This window comes from Salmo salar, chromosome ssa20, assembly GCF_905237065.1.
Source record: "Salmo salar chromosome ssa20, Ssal_v3.1, whole genome shotgun sequence".
Lineage (NCBI taxonomy): Eukaryota > Metazoa > Chordata > Actinopteri > Salmoniformes > Salmonidae > Salmo > Salmo salar.
The window spans coordinates 63767721-63784619 of record NC_059461.1 but is presented as its reverse complement, the minus strand read 5'-3'; the positions used below and the strand labels follow the sequence as shown (position 1 = coordinate 63784619).

The window sequence follows — 16899 nt, the reverse complement described above, 5'->3', positions numbered from 1 at the left end:
GTGACCGTCCCACTCTATTTAACAGCCAGTGGAACAGCATGGCGCGAAATACAAAAACCTCAAAATGCAATAATTTAAATTTTTCAAACATACGACTATTTTACACCATTTTAAAGATAAGACTCTCGTTAATCTAACCACATTGTCCGATTTCAAAAAGGCTTTACAGTTTGGTCGCGAGAGTGCTCAGGTAGGTGTGTAGTGGTTTCCATTGGTGCTACTATGGTGGAAAGTCCAGACCAGGTCTCCACCGTGCGCATTCCCCCCGAATATGCCGATTTGGCATATGAGTCGCCTTCTTCTGTAAGAAGAAGGCGACTCAATTACCACCCTATCGACAGGGGGATTGTGCGATAAATCTCATAGTAGATGCTGCACTTCCCAGGAGTCACGTGCATCCCCTGTCGCAAGCGGAGACGGTGACTATGGAGACATATGTCTCCGAATCCCTGCGTCAGGGGTACATTCGGCCCTCCATTTCACCCGTCTCCTCGAGTTTCTTTTTTGTGAAGAAGAAGGATGGAGGTTTGCGCCCGTGCATTGATTATCGAAGTCTCAATAAAATTACGGTGGGGTACAGTTACCCGCTACCTCTGATCGCCACGACGATTGAGTTAATGCACGGGGCGCGCTTCTTCACTAAACTGGATCTCAGGAGTGCGTACAACCTGGTGCGTATCCGAGATGGAGACGAGTGGAAGACAGCATTTAGTACCACCTCAGGGCATTATGAGTACCTCGTCATGCCGTACGGTTTGAAGAATGCTCCATCAATCTTCCAATCTTTTGTAGACGAGATTTTCAGGGACCTGCACGGGCAGGGTGTAGTGGTGTATATTGTTGACATTCTGATTTACTCCACTACACGTGCCGAGCATGTGTCCCTGGTGCGCAGAGTGCTTGGTCGCCTGTTGGAGCATGACCTGTATGTCAAGGCTGAGAAATGCCTGTTCTTTCAACAGTCCATCTCATTCTTAGGGTATCGCCTATCCACGTCAGGAGTGGAGATGGAGAGTGACCGCATTGCAGCCGTGCGTAATTGGCCGACTCCCACCACGGTAAAGGAGGTGCAGCGATTTTTAGGGTTTGCCAATTACTACCGGAGGTTTATCCAGGGTTTTGGTCAGGTAGCTGCTCCCATTACCTCACTGTTGAAGGGGGGTCCAGTGCGCTTGCGGTGATCAACTGGGGCGGACAGGGCTTTTAGGAAACTGAAGGCTCTGTTTACCTCGGTTCCGGTGTTGGCTCATCCGGATCCGTCTTTGCAATTCATAGTGGAGGTGGACGTGTCTGAGGCTGGGATAGGAGCTGTGCTCTCGGGTACGCCACCTAAGCTCCGCCCCTGTGCCTTATTCTCTAAGAAGCTCAGCCCGGCGGAGCGAAACTATGATGTGGGGGACCGGGAGCTGTTGGCTGTCATCAAAGCTTTGAAGGCGTGGAGACATTGGCTTGAGGGGGCTAAACACCCTTTTCTCATCTGGACTGACCACCGCAATCTGGAGTACATCCGGAAGACGAGGAGACTGAATCCTCGCCAGATAAGGTGGGCCATGTTTTTCACCTGTTTTGTGTTTACCCTCTTTTACAGACCAGGTTCCCAGAATGTTAAGGCAGACGCACTGTCCCAGCTGTATGACACAGAGGAGCGGTCCATGGATCCCACTCCCATAATCCCAGCCTCTTGTTTGGTGGCACCGGTAGTGTGGGAGCTGGACGCGGACATTGAGCGGGCGTCACGTGCAGAGCCCGTTCCCCCTCAGTGTCCTGCTGGGTGTCTGTACGTTCCGTCTGCTGTCCGCGACCGATTGATCTACTGGGCCCACACGTTACCCTCCTCTGGTCATCCTGGGATTGGTCGGACGATGCGCTGTCTTAGTGGGAGGTACTGGTGGCCCACCTTAGCTAAGAACGTGAGGGTTTATGTTTCCTCCTGCTCGGTGTGCGCCCAGTGCAAGGCTCCTAGACACCTACCCAGAGGTAAGTTACAACCCTTACCCGTTCCACAACGGCCGTGGTCGCACTTGTCGGTGGATTTCATAACCGATCTTCCACCTTCGCAAGGTAACACCACGAACCTGGTCGTTGTGGATCGTTTTTCTAAGTCCTGTCGTCTCCTCCCTTTGCCCGGTCTCCCTACGGCCCTACAAACTGCAGAGGCTCTGTTTACACACGTCTTTCGGCACTACGGGGTGCCTGAGGATATAGTGTCTGATCGGGGTCCCCAGTTCACGTCAAGGGTCTGGAAGGCGTTCATGGAGTGTCTGGGGGTCTCGGTCAGCCTTACCTCGGGTTTTCACCCTGAGAGTAACGAGCAGGTGGAGAGAGTTAACCAGGATGTGGGTAGGTTTCTGAGGTCTTATTGTCAGGACCGGCCGGGGGAGTGGGTGGCGTTCGTGCCCTGGGCAGAGATGGCTCAGAACTCGCTTCGCCACTCCTCCACTAACCTCTTTCCCTTTCAGTGTGTGTATCAGCCGGTTCTGGCCCCTTGGCATCAGAGTCAGACCAAGGCTCCTGCGGTGGACCACTTGTTCCGGCGCGCGGAGGAGACCTGGGACGCCGCTCACGTCACGGCTGGAGCCGCGCGTCGGGGGGGGGGGTACTGTCACGATTTCTGCCGAAGTCGATGACCCCCTCGTTCGGGTGGTGCTTGGCGGTTGATGTTACCGGTCTTCTAGCCATCACTGATCCATTTTTCATGTTCCATTGGTTTTGTCTTGTTTTCATACACACCTGGTTCCAATCCCATTCATTAGATGTTGTGTATTTAACCCTCTGTTTTCCCTCATGTCCTTGTCCGAGATTGTCTGGTGTTTTGTGTTTCTTGGATTATGTATAGGTGTGCGATGGGTTATGTTACCCATGTTATTTTTTGTACGTTTGTTTTTTGGAGTTTGTTTTTATCTCATTAAACTACTCCAATTACATCAAGTTGGTTTCTCCTGCGCCTGACTTCCATGCCACCTACACCCACGTCAATGACAGTATGTAAACTTCTGACCCACTGGGAATGTGATGAAAGAAATAAAAGCTGAAATAAATTATTCTCTCTGCTATTATTCTGACATTTCACATTCTTAAAATAAAGTGGTGATCCTAACTGACCTAAGACAGAGAATTTTTACTAGGATTAAATGTCAGGAATTGTGAAAAACTGAGTTTAAATGTATTTGGCTAAAGTGTATGTAAACTTCTGACTTCAACTGTACAGAGATGCTTTTAGGGATAATCTGTGAGAATGCACATCCGTAAAGTGACTGAGGTATATTAGTCTAATTGTGTTCCCTCACGTCCCCTAAGGTCAAGTTAAGCGGCAGAGTTCATTATAGGGGAGGCCCCACTCAAGTTGTAAACAGGATTGTGTCGAGTCAGCACTGGGATGACCTCCATCCTCCCCAGGCTGCTCTTAGATGGCCAAACCTTGGCAGGAGAAGGGACAATGTGGGGCTGGCTCTCTAGCAGTCTCTAATGTGACTGCTAGAGGAATGTCAAGTTTAACAAAGGCTGTTTTCACAGACTGGTAAACCAAATGCCCCAGACAACAGCCTGTGGATGTGCACCTACTGGTCACAGGGGGAGGTGGTGCCAATACAGCCCTGTCTGCCAGGGAGGAATTGTAATAACACAATCAGACTAAATGTTTAGAGGGGTCTAAAGGTCTCTCAGTGAGTCACCACTGTTACCAAGGTCACACACCATAAAGGCTCAATAAACCATTTGATTCTAGCACAGGAATTCCTTATGATATATTATATTATAAATGATTTGATTAATAATCCCATCAACAAGCTTATTTTTTAAGTCTTTCCATTGCACTGAGCAACATTAACAGAAGATACAATTCATTTCTGAAGTGGTCTGGTGAGGGTGATTGATTAGGATAAATGGCACCACTTTCACTTGGGGATGTATCACTCTTTGAAGATATAAATAACACAGCCAAGGGTGCATAGAGGGGAGAGACACAGACTTCGTCCCACACAAGCTGCGTCCCCTACATAGTACACTACTTTTGACCAGGGCCCATAGGGCTCTGTTCAAAAGTAGTGCACTGTATCGGGAATAGGGTGCCATTCAAGACGCAGACACTGTGTGGGTCAGGCTTTAATCACAGCTAGGATGGGTTGTGGTGGCACTATGGTGGAGAGATGCTTAGGGACTGGGTTAAATATTGCAGTAGATGAGGGGAACCTGCAGGGTTAGAGTCTGTCTCCCTGAGGTAATTAACGAGGATGTCCCTCCACACTGAAATAGAAAGGTAAATATGAAAGGAATAGGTTTTTGGCCTCACCTATTTCATGACACACATATTGGAAAGTTCTGTGTTTTCGGTTTGTTTATCTGTTTAAATATCATATCTTAAGAGAAAATCTAAGAGAACAGATATTTTTCAGTTACAGCTGTCTGGGTATATGTCGGTCTGAAATAATTATGTGATTGTTTATAACTGTAGCCCACAGCTATGAGCAATGACTTGCTGATGTTGTTCTTTCAATATAAGTATCCAAACTATTTTGCTTATATGACTAGGAATCATTAGGGTTTGCTTGTTCTTTATTAGCCAAACAACTGGTGTTCACTGACAAACATTTGGATTTGCCACTTTCTAGGTATTGTTCTAATTACAACACAGGAATGCACACAGGAAAACAGACAAGGAAATGCCACAGAAACGTTGTTTGCAGCAACAGCTCCTGAAATATGGAGGTAGTAAAGGCGGGTGGTAGCCCAACATACATTTTCAGGATAAGTGGGGTATATGTCATATATCCATCATTCTCATTGATTTGAAGATCATCAGACCCCATTCAAATGGAGACTTTAGTGTTAATGTTGTGGTAACCTGGCAATGGTGCTATGTTATTTGGTTGGAGGGAACGTTAAGTCCAAACCTGCTGTTTTTTCTTCAAAGGGGCTGTAAACCATCCCAACACTGTTGTTTAGACTTAATTAACACGTTTTAAAGGATCTTGACTCTTAAATGTTTATTTTATTCATGTCTGTCAGACAAGGAATCATTCTCAAAGTGATCACTGACATAGGATCGACTCCATTACACAACTGATATAAATGAAATGCCCTAGGAATGTATCACCACAAAAATATGCCTAACTGTGAAATAATATTAGGGATATTCCTGAATGGAAAACTGATATAACATAATTTGCAATGCACCATTTCAATTTAATGTACTCATTAGTCAATAATAGGAGGTGTAAGTCTAATAAGGCCCTATAAAGTCTTGACACATTAACTACTTAGCTATACACTGTACAATTAATGCATGTATTTACAAGTTGCATTAAAAAAAGGAATTCGTTTACTGATAAAGGTGTGTGAGAGCCCCTGTCAGTCCCAGAAGTGGTACAGCTCATCTGCCCGGGCAGTCGCTATAGAGAGGAGTTGCTAGAGAAGCAAGCAAGCAATCTGCGGTAGAACAGACGTAGAAGCGGATCGAGGCAGAGAGAAAGTACACGGGGAGATCATGGCGAAAAGATTGCTACTCGATTATCACAAGAGTCTGCCGCTCAATGGACTGCAAGCTTCTACAGTTTTGCTTCTCATTTATGGGTTTACCTGTAAGTTGTCAGTTTCATTTAATTTATCTATTTACGAATGTATTTTGGAATTCTGGATATTGAAGTTGTACTGTAGCTACTGTACGTGGTAAAGTAGCTGGCTATGCTAACGGGAATGCTAATTCTATGGTCCATAGAATGGGAGCGACCTGAGTGCGGTGCTGTGCTGTGCATACTCGCGAGTTAGCGGTTTTGTTGGGACGAATAGGTTTTTGGCCTGAATTGTCTCTGGTAAGTTAGCTAATATTCCCTCAGTTAGAGTATGAAACTAAGGCTAGTTAACGTTCTAGTATTTTCTCCATTAGCTACATTATTTCTAACAAACGCAATGAAGTTCACTTTTTCCCCGGCATCTTTCGCATCGAGATGTGCCATTGAAACTACATAAATGTTGCTTGAGATCTATTATGTGGCTTTGACCATAACTAACGTTTCTTAGCTTGCTACAACAAAGGGAAGCTATCTGATATAGTGTGCTAAAAACTAACTAGGTGTCAGACCATTTCGTTTGTTGTGGGCTTTAATGGGTTTTGATGTTTCTATTCTTTCATGAGTGGAATGACAGACCAAGCAGTGATTTGAATAGCAACAAAGTTTTAAGAAAAATGTCAGAGAGAGAGATTCCCCACTGAAGATTTAGCCACGGTATCATGTTTCATTGACCTCGAGGTTGACAGTGATTTAGCAAATTACTGGAATCATGAAATCCTAAATGACTTGTATCGATTTAACCTCACATTAATCTCCTAATAATACAGACTTTCCTAAATCCCATGTCACCTGTCAGTGCATATGCAGCTGCTTGATGAAAAGGAGGTAGTTCCACTACAAAGGTTGCAAAGTTTAAAAAATGTATAAATAAATGGAATAGAACATGTAAGGCAGAGGAGAGGCAAGCAGGGGAGAGAAGAGGAGCCTCTTAAGGCTGGGTGTGTGTAGCGGCAGGAGAAATGAAGACATTTCAGTGACTGAGAGAGGAACGAGGAAAAGCACTGCAGCCGCAGAGTCTGGAAGTATTGACCTGCAGTTGGGCTCTATTCCAGAGCACCTTCCAGTCTCGCTGTCACAAACAGAGCAGCTGGGGGGAGGCATACTATACCCCACTCTATGGATATGTCCCAAATGGCACACTATTCCATTTATAGTGCACTTTTTTGACCAGGGCCCATAGAGCTCTGATCAAAGATAATGCACAATATAGGTAATTTGGGACAGAACCTATACTATACCCCATACTCATAGCAGGACACAACACATACTGTACTATTTTATTATAGTAAAAGATTAACCAGAGCAGATCATTAACCAGAGCAAATATCAGTAAATCACTGATCTGTATTATTGTTGTTTTAGTCCGAAGAAATCAGATATGACCCCATTATAGCCTAGATTGGTAATAACTCCCCTTCCCCACACACACACACACACCCACACCTGCATGTATGCCATCTTTCTCACTCTCTTTACGACCACATTATTTATGAGGTTCATAAATCTTGCCGGTCAGACAGTAGATGCTTAGGAGCTATATTTTTGTTGTAAATCATGATGTAGTGTGTAGACTAGTGTTGGACAGTGTGCTAGGGATTCTTCTATGGACTGTGGGGGATTTTAAGAAGGGCAGATTTGATAGAGATGGAGGGTAGACGAAATTCCCTGAATGTGTCATTTTCAGCGCACCCAGAGTGTAGAAAGACTGATGTCGACTGAGGAGGGGAGGGGACAGTCACAGGCGTGGTTCCACCAAACTGTGAGGTCTGTAATTGAAGACCATAGTTTGGTGGTTTCTTTTTTCAGGGCTGTGTGGTTCCTTCGCAATATAAATAAATAATATAGTAATGGAGCCACCTAAATTACAGGCTTAAGATGAAAATAGATTTGAAAAAAGACATGCAAAGAACAGGTCTAATGCACCGTACTACAGCATCAGTTTGGCCTTTAGCTTGTTGTGACTTTGAAGTTGGAGGACATTACACTATCGAGCTCGCCGGTTTGTAGTCCTAAAAACCAGAAATGAGTTAGCATTTTCTAGCTCTGGTTCGTTGGCCATTAATGGGGAAAGAATGAGGTTCTGGGATAAATGAAAATAAGGTCTGGGGTTAACACAGGCTTAGGAGATCTTATACGTTTTTGTTCTATGAGATAATATCAGTCAGGTAACATGACCTTTATGAATTATGAAGCCTTTATGTGCTTTATGTGCTTGTTTTGATGACATAAATGCTTCAAAATTCACAGTGATGTTAGCTGATGAAGATTATCTCATAGAACAACAAGTATAAGATATCCTAAACCTGTGTTACCGAATACCTTATTTTTGTTTTTTAACCAAAAACCTCACAACAACCCCATTCATTTCCCCATAGGCTTTGGCCACCAAGCCATGGCAGAGTTAGCCTCCGTTAGTGCTTACAAAAAGGCACCATTACTGATGCTCTGTATTAGTCTCTATGTTACTAATAAATGACCATTATTTTTCTTCCTCTTATTGGAAAAAGTCTTCAGAGCCACCCAAACTATTTTGAAACAATTTCAATAAGTCTACACACGACACATCAACTCTGGCCATGCTATATTTTGGAAAAGCAAGACATTATAATTGCTATTGGTAAGCTTAGCTATACAAGGCTTCAAAAGAAGCTGTGTTTGGGGTGCACATCTATGATGAGCAGCTGTTGTATCCCATCTGATCCTCTCTTAATCTCACTTGTGAGGCAGCAGCAGATTCAATCTGAAATCGCCCAGTCACATTAAAAGGCTCTTTTGAAGGAAGGCCCATCAGCAGATGAGTGTTGTGCTTTATTGTGGGAAGTGGCGGCTGACGGCTTGCTGTTTGGAGAGCAGGCTGGCTGTGTGGAGTAGGCTGGCTGTATGTGGAGTAGGCTGGCTGTATGTGGAGTAGGCTGGCTGTATGTGGAGTAGGCTGGCTGTGTGTGGAGTAGGCTGGCTGTGCGTGGAGTAGGCTGGCTGTGGGGGGAGCTGGCTGGCTGTGTGGAGTAGGCTGGCTGTGTGTGGAGTAGGCTGGCTGTGGGGGGAGCAGGCTGGCTGTGTGGGGGGCAGGCTGGCTGTGTGTGGAGTAGGCTGGCTGTGGGTGGAGTAGGCTGGCTGTGGGGGGAGCAGGCTGGCTGTGTGGAGTAGGCTGGCTGTGTGTGGAGTAGGCTGGCTGTGGGGGGAGCAGGCTGGCTGTGTGGGGGGCAGGCTGGCTGTGGGGAGCAGGCTGGCTGTGTGGAGTAGGCTGGCTGTATGTGGAGTAGGCTGGCTGTATGTGGAGTAGGCTGGCTGTGTGGGGAGCAGACTGGCTGTGGGGGGAGCAGGCTGGCTGTGTGGGGGGCAGGCTGGCTGTGTGGGGAGCAGGCTGGCTGTGGCCACTGAGGCTACTGAGCGCCCACCCTCCACCTCTGACAGACTGTCAGAACAGAGGTAGCCATACTTCCCAAATGGCACCCTATTCCCTATAGTGCACTACTTTAGACCAGCCCTATGGGCACCATTTGGGATGCAGTCGTAGCCATGCAGGCTTTACAGCAGCACTCTGGCCAGTACTAGAGTAGTAGTCCATTAGCGAATGTAACAGAGTGACCTCCAGCCCTGGCATCATGGGTGAACATGGCTCTACCAGTAAGCAATGCTGCTGCCTGTTAGGCTGTGACACAGCACTTCTTCCAGAGCTCTATTTTCCTTTTAGAAAGGAATCGGTATCCGTTTCAGGGACATGATGTTTGATTCATTTATTTCATAACATGCTGCAGTTTAATATAGCTTTAGGAAGTAGGCTATACTGTTCTGATGTGATATTTTTTTCTGCTATATTCGAAGCACTCTGTTGTTCTGGAATGATCGAAGTCAATCTGAATGCTTCAGTCACTATAAAGTTGTACAGATTCCATTAAACTAGTTGGCCTACATCTTCATTTTGTGGTGTGCACTAGGCTATTTACATGTAACTACACAGTAACGAGGCTACGTTTTTAACTTAGAATTCAACCATTAGGCTATTTCATGTAGGTCTTATTTACCTGTAGTTTCATGCAAAGTAACTAGGCAACATGATGGCACACGGGCAACCTAAGTGTTGCCATTTCTTCTTTGAGTCTTCCATAGCTATAAGTGGGTGGCATAAATGGCTTCCAGATATTCGTCACAGTTAATGACCATACTGTGAATGAATAGAGGCAACCTTTAAAAACAATTTTGCCTACCGCTGTCAGGAATTTAGTTTTTCCACCTGGAGAGCAGATCACAGCACGCACCTGAGGCAACTGGGGCATTGTGGTTTAACAGTGAGGTATTAAAGAGTGGAGCAGTGTAGGCAGGATGTGCACAGTCAGCAGAGTAGTCCCTCTAGGATAGGAGCTCATGGGTTATGGGAAACTAGTGTGGCTCTCCTTTTTCACCACTCACTCTACCTTTCACTCACTCAACTGTCAGTTGTAATGAACCCATACACATGCAGTGTTAACTCTGTCACGTAGACCTTGGTAATTCCTGCATACATGCTCTGTTGATGTATGTGATTTAAGGAGACAGTGCTTTTTAATGTACAACAGATCTTTGTTGGCAGTGATTTGATTTCCACATGCTAATAACCCTCACACTTATGACAAAGGCTAGCCTAAATGCCAAAAGTAAAAATAATTTTATTCTGGCATAAAAAGCTACACTTTTCAAACATCAGCTGGGAGACCATCAAAGTTCAATCAACAAAAAGTAGGCTAGTTTCTTCCTGATTTTCGCAAGTAATCAGCTGCTAGAGTGACAGTTTAGGTAGTATGAATCCCAAGTGAATAAATTACAATTTGAATCATACTCTTATCTCCCCTATAGTCCTAGCTAAAACAAATCAAATCAAATTGAATTTGTCACATACACCGAATACAACATGTGTAGACCTTACTGTGAATTGCTTAACTACAAGCCCTTAACCAACAATGCAGAATTTAAAAAACAAAGTGAGAAAATATTTTCTAAAATATTCATGAAATGAACTAAAATAAGAAAAATCTAAATAAGTAACACAATAAAATAACAATAACGAGGCTATATACAGGAGGCACCGGTCCCGAGTCAATGTGCAGGCATACAGGTTAGTCGAGGTAAATTGAGGTAATATGTACATGTAGGTAGGGGTAAAGTGACTATGTATAGATAATAAACAGCGAATAACAGCATCGTAAAAAAGGGGGTCAATGCAAATAGTCTGGGTAGCCATTAGATTAACTGTTTAGCAGTCTAATGGCTTGGGGGTAGAAGCTGTTAAGGAGCCTTTTGGATCTAGACTTGGTGCTCTGGTACCACTTGCCGTGCGGTAGCAAAGAGAACAGTTTATGACTAGGGTGGCTGGAGTCTTTGACAATTTTTAGGGCCTTCCTCTGACATCGCCTGGTATAGAGGTCCTGGATGGCAGGAAGCTTGGCCCCAGTGATGTACTGAGCCATACGCACGACCCTTTGTAGCACCTTGCGGTCGGATGCCGAGTAGTTGCCATACCAAGAGGTGATGCAACCAGTCAGGATGCTTTCAGTGATGCAGCTGTATAACTTTATGAGGATCTGAAGGCACATAACAAATCTTTTCAGTCTCCTGAGGGGGAATAGGTATTGTCGTGCCCTCTTCACGACTGTCTTGGTGTGTTTTGACCATGATATTTGTTAGTGATGTGGACTGCCAAGGAACTTGAAGCTCTCGACCCGCTCCACTACAGCCCTGTCGATGTGAATGGGGGTGTGTTCGGACCCCTCTTTCCTGTAGTCCACGATCAGCTCTTTTGCCTTGTTCACGTTGAGGGAGAGGTTGTTGTCCTGGCAGTGTCTCTGACCTCCTCGTGTAGGCTGTCTCATCATTGTCTGTGATCAGGCCTACCACCGTTGTGTCGTTGGCAAACTTAATGATGTTATAGGAGTCGTGCATGGCCACACAGTCGTGGGTGAACAGGGAGTACAGAAGGGGACTAAGCACGCACCCCTGAGGGCCCCCGTGTTGAGAATCAGCGTGTGACAGATGTGTTGTTGCCTACCCTTACCACATGGGGGCGGCCCACCAGGAAGTCCAGGATCCAGTTGCAGAGGGAGGTGTTTAGTCTCAGGGTCCTTAGTTTAGCAATGATCTTTGAGGGCACTATGGTGTTGATTTCTGAGCTGCAGTCAATGAACAGCATTCTCACGTAGGTGTTCCTTTTGTCCAGGTGGGAAAGGGCAGTATGGAGTGCAATGGAGATTGCGTCATCTGTGGTTCTGTTGGGGTGGTATGCAAATTGTAGTGGGTCTAGGGTTTCTGGGTTGATGGTGTTGATGTGAGCCATGACCAGCCTTTTACCTTTTTTTAAATATTTTTTTTTACATTTTAGTCATTTAGCAGACGCTCTTATCCAGAGCGACATATAGTAGTGAATGCATACATTTCATACATTCTTTTCCCGTACTGGTCCCCCGTGGAAATCGGACCCACAACCCTGGCGTTGCAAACACCATGCTCTACCAACTGAGCCACACGGGACCAGTAGCACTTCATGGCTACAGACGTGGGTGCTAGAGGGCGATAGTCATTTAGGCAGGTTACCTTAGTGTTCTTGGGCACAGAGGCTATGGTGGTCTGCTTGAAACATGTAGGTATTACAGACTCGGTCAGGGAGAGGTTGAAAATGTCTGAAGCCACTTGCCAGTTGGACTTTGCATGCTCTGAGTACGCACCCTGGTAATCCGTCTGGCCCTGCGGCCTTGTGAATGTTGACCTGTTTAAAGGTCTTACTCACATCGGCTACGGAGAGCGTGATCACATAGTCGTCAGAGCCAGTGCAGTAGGATTCAATCGTAGCCCTGTATTGACGCTTTGCCTGTTTGAGGGTTCGTCGGAGGGCATAGCGGGATTTCTTATAAGCATCCAGATTAGTGTCCTGCTCCTTGAAAGCGGCAGCTCTAGTCTTTAGCTCAGTGCAGATGTTGCATGTAATCCTTGGCTTCTGGTTGGGATATGTACATATGGTCACTGTGGAGACGAAGTCGTCGATACACTTATTGATGAAGCCGGTGACTATGTGGTATACTCCTCAATGCCATCGGATGAATCCCAGAACATATTCCAGTTTGTGCTAGCAAAACAGATCTGTAGTTTAGCATCCGCGTCATCAGACCACTTCCATATTGAGCGAGTCACTGGTACTTCCTGTTTTTGCTTGTAAGCAGGATACAATTATGGTCAGATTTGCCAAATTGAGGGTGAGGGAAAGCTTTGTGTGGAGTGAAGGTGGTCAAAAATGTTTTTGCTCTGGTTGCAAGAGTGACATGCTGATAGAAAGAAAGGTACAACGGATTTACGTTTTCCTGCATTAAAATCTACGGCCACTAGGAGTGCCGCTTCTGGGTGAGTATTCTCTTGTTTGCTTTTGGCCTTATACAGCTCTTTGAGTGCCTGTATCGGTTTATGGTGGTAAATAGACAGCTACTAAAAATATAGATGAAAACTCTCTCGGTAAATAGTGTGGTCTACAGCTTATCATGAGGTACTCTGGTGAGCAAAACCTTAAGACTTCCTTAATATTATAGATTGTGCACCAGCTGTTATTGACAAATAGACACAGACCACCACCCCTCGTCTTACCGGAGGTTGTTGTTCTGTCTTGCCGATGCACGAAACCCCCCGCCACCTGCATATTATACATGTCCTCGTTCAGCCATGACTTGGTGAAACAAGATATTACAGTTTTGAATGTCCCGTTGGTAGGATAGTCTCCAACGGAGCACATCCAGTTTATTCTCCAGTGATTGCACGGTCACCAGTAGGACGGATGGTATAGGCGGATTATCCACTCACCAATGAATTCTCATCAAGCACCCGAATCTGTGCACCCTGTATCGGTGTCTCTTCTTCATGTGTATGACGGGGATTTGGGCCTGGTCCAGGAGGAGCTGTAAATATTTCGCCTCCGATTCATTAAAGAAAAAAATCTTTGTCCAGTCCAAGGTGAATAATCGCTGTTCTGATGTCCAGAAGCTCTTTTCGGTCATAGGAGATGGTGGCAGAAACATTATGTACAAAAAAATTACAAACAACGCACACAGAGTAGCAGGAGCCCGTACAACGGCAGCCATCCCTTCTGGCGCCATCTTATAGCTCACAGGTAGGTACTGGAGCCTCGGTGGGCAATGTGAATCAAACAGGTAGCTACTGTGTCCTCGTCCCTGTCACCAAGGACATTACACAAAGAGCTTGTTTGTTTGCAGCGCTCCTCTCTCTCTTTGTAGTTACACTGGAATTTTTTAACAAGGGACTGCCATGTGGAGGGAGCTATCTGGGGAGCAGAGCTGTCGGAGTAGCAGGGTACAGAGTACAATTTCAGTCTCCCCCAAATGGCCAAATGGCACCCTATTCCTATCTTATTGGCACCAGAAGAGAGCATCGGCCATATCCCCAGTGAGTGTGCACTGCGCATATTCACTCTTTATCATTGTTAGGTCAGTGCCACTTAAAAGTTTGTTTTTGGACAATCATTTCCTCCTCCAGTTTAGATCGATGTCATATTCTATTTGTCTCCCCTCAACGTAGGCCTATTATATGGACAATGTCATTTTTATTGATCAGGGTCGGCAGAGTAGGCTTCCCTGTAATTTAGCTTAAATTATGACTATCCAATCTACTCATGACATTACAAATAGTAAGTCTGCAAATGCGATGATGCATGGAATGCTTATTATAAAGGTGCATTTTTATGGTTAAAATGTACTTCCCCAAACTTAAAACTGAAGCGCCGCCTATGCATAGGCTAGTGATTTTGCTGTTATTTACTCGTCTTGTGGCTGAGGAAAAGTAAATGTGGACAGTTATTCTAACATCTTCAAAGTGTACGGTAAGGACACATGTCATTGCATCCTCGACTTGCGTGTTCTGTTAAGATGAATTACCATAATCTAAATGTGATTACTGTCATTCTGAGCACCATGGGTGGATGCCCTAATCAGGTTACTCACCCAATGCATTGTTACAGGTTTTGGTTTTTCCATTTATGTTTTGAGGTTGGACCTTAGCACGTATAGCTCGTTAGCACGTAGGGCGCACATATTTTTGTCAACTCGTTAGTCAGTATGTGTTACACCTGTGCTGGTTGCCATCTCGTTAGTGGGAAGGTGTTTCACCTGTGCTGGCCCAGGAGCTATTTAAGAGTAGCGCTCCCTATTTGATTTCTAGAAAAACATTCCTTTTTCTAATTTCCCTAATTTCATTTTGCTCCATCTTTTTGGTTTGCTTCCTATCTTTTACGTTTGGTGTGGGTTTTTCATTTTTGACTCTTCTTGGGCAAATTTAGTGGACACTCATGGTGGGCGTTTAGGTTCCAGTTGTTGCTGCTAGTCAACTATCAGTGGACGCCAAGTGTCTTTCAGAACCCCTCCGAAATTCCATCTGTTTCGTTTTGGTTGTTGTTCAGTGACTTTTTGTTAGTTCCCTCTGGTTTTTGAGCGACATTTTTGTTTTTCTTGCTGGGGAATGTAACAGCATATGGGTCCGGTAAATAAAAAATGCTGCTGGTCAAATGTCCGGCGCCACATTTTCATAACGGAAACACTGATGCAGACTGAGTTGCATGGTCATGTTCACTGTTACTGCACTATCATGGTGAAAAGTATATTGGACTGAGGCTGATCATGGAGGCACTGTTACCAAGTGTTTTATCCTAGGACTACTTGTGAGTTTAGTCTGACCCATTACTTTTATAATCCATCCTTGAGGCTAGGCCTACATGGTGAATGAGGCCTGTCAGAATGTCTTACTTAGGAAATACCTATTCAAATGCTATTTACTATTGCCCTTCTCTGACATTCTGAGCTTGGATCACAATTACAAGGAAATCTGGCCTTGTGTGAAACTTTGGATTCTAGTGTACATTTGGTTGTAATTTGTAATTAGTGCAAAATTAGCCAGATGGTCAAGCTATGCTGTGCATGTGATGGACATTCGCTCTTCAAGTCCTGTCACCACTGCTGAATTTGACAAAGAGCATTTTTGCCCCCCATCACTACCACTGAGGAATTTCTCAGCTAAATATCTTTCAAGTAGCCTGACTTATAGGACTACTTTCTGCCTAGTCGTTGACCACCAGTGATGAAAAGCGAGGTAGATCATAAGAATGGCACAAGGCTTAAATCCTCCCTCCCGGGCCCCAGATCACAAGCCTGAAGCCTACGTGTCTCAAATGATGTCAGACACCCAAACCCAGGAACTGTGAGGCAGCCAAAAGACCTTGTCCACTAACATGGAGTAATTGATTTGGCTTTCAGAGCGACCCAGCCGCTTGTTTAAGATATACAGCAGCTATGTCTCTAATGGGATTTCAGACCACCATGTCCCAACTGGGGCTCTGCCAACTTTTACTTTCCTAGTTTACTTCTCCAAGCTAGGCAATCCCAGCTAGGCAATCCCAGCTAGGCAATCCCAGCTAGGCTAGCGGTCTTTTCACATCCCTCTTTGGCTCTGTAGGTACTTTCAACTCACCACTCACCAGACATCTCTAGACTGCATTACATCCCAAATGGCACCCTATTCCCTATAAAGTGCACTACTTTTGACCAGCGCATACCTGGTCTCCTTTTCTGCGTTCATTCCCAGCTCACAGTGAGGCTTATGTGACGAAAAAGCTGGATGGATCTTCGTGCTGCTTTGAGTTTGAATATAATCTGACAGGCTTTGATGGTGACATGGGGTGCAGACTGAGGCTTCTGTGTCTGTCATTGTGTTGATGAAATTGGTCCACATGTCAACAACCCAACTAGGCTACTCTTTACAAACCGTTGGGGAGATGGATGATAGATGATTGCTCTGCTGTCTTACGACATGATTGTCAGTTAGCTGTGGTTTTTATTGTGACTTTACTCTGAATTGTGAAAGCAAGGGAACAAAACAACTGGCCAGTTCTATTTAAAGTTTAAAAAGGAATGCTGTTATATTTCTAATTAGGCTTATCCACGAATCACCCTAAACAAAGTCAAGGAGACAAGGAGAACTAAAGGGAAGATAGGACAATAGTACCATCTGTGAATGGGAGGAGTAGTAAGCATTTGGCTGGGAAGGATTAGGACAATAAATAGACACTTGTCATTCTGGGCGTGTTTTAGTCCAGACGGTTTTGATTGTTTAATATGTGTCCCGAGCGATGGTGCTGACACATCTCTCCTTAAAAAAATTGCAGAATAAGCAAATCATAGCAATGCTAACTGTTCAAACTAAGTGGGTGGTTCAGTGTATCAAGACAGATTACTACACTAATCTGGAGGAGGAAAAGGGTGAGACGAAGAGAGCATGAGGGAGAGAGTTGGAGTGGCTAGCAAGTACACGCCTT

The 16899-nt window shown here is 45.0% G+C and overlaps 1 protein-coding gene across 1 annotated transcript in view; it reads left to right on the top strand.

Moving 5' to 3' along the window:
• The first annotated feature begins 5374 nt into the window (after window positions 1-5374).
• nectin3a (nectin cell adhesion molecule 3a) overlaps window positions 5375-16899 on the top strand; it is a 65550-nt gene continuing 54025 nt past the window's right edge. Inside the window, exon 1 of the mRNA XM_014163107.2 lies at window positions 5375-5576. Within this exon, the coding sequence (XP_014018582.1) occupies window positions 5483-5576 (94 nt within the window). The 5' untranslated portion in view covers window positions 5375-5482. The remainder of the gene's footprint in view (window positions 5577-16899) is intronic.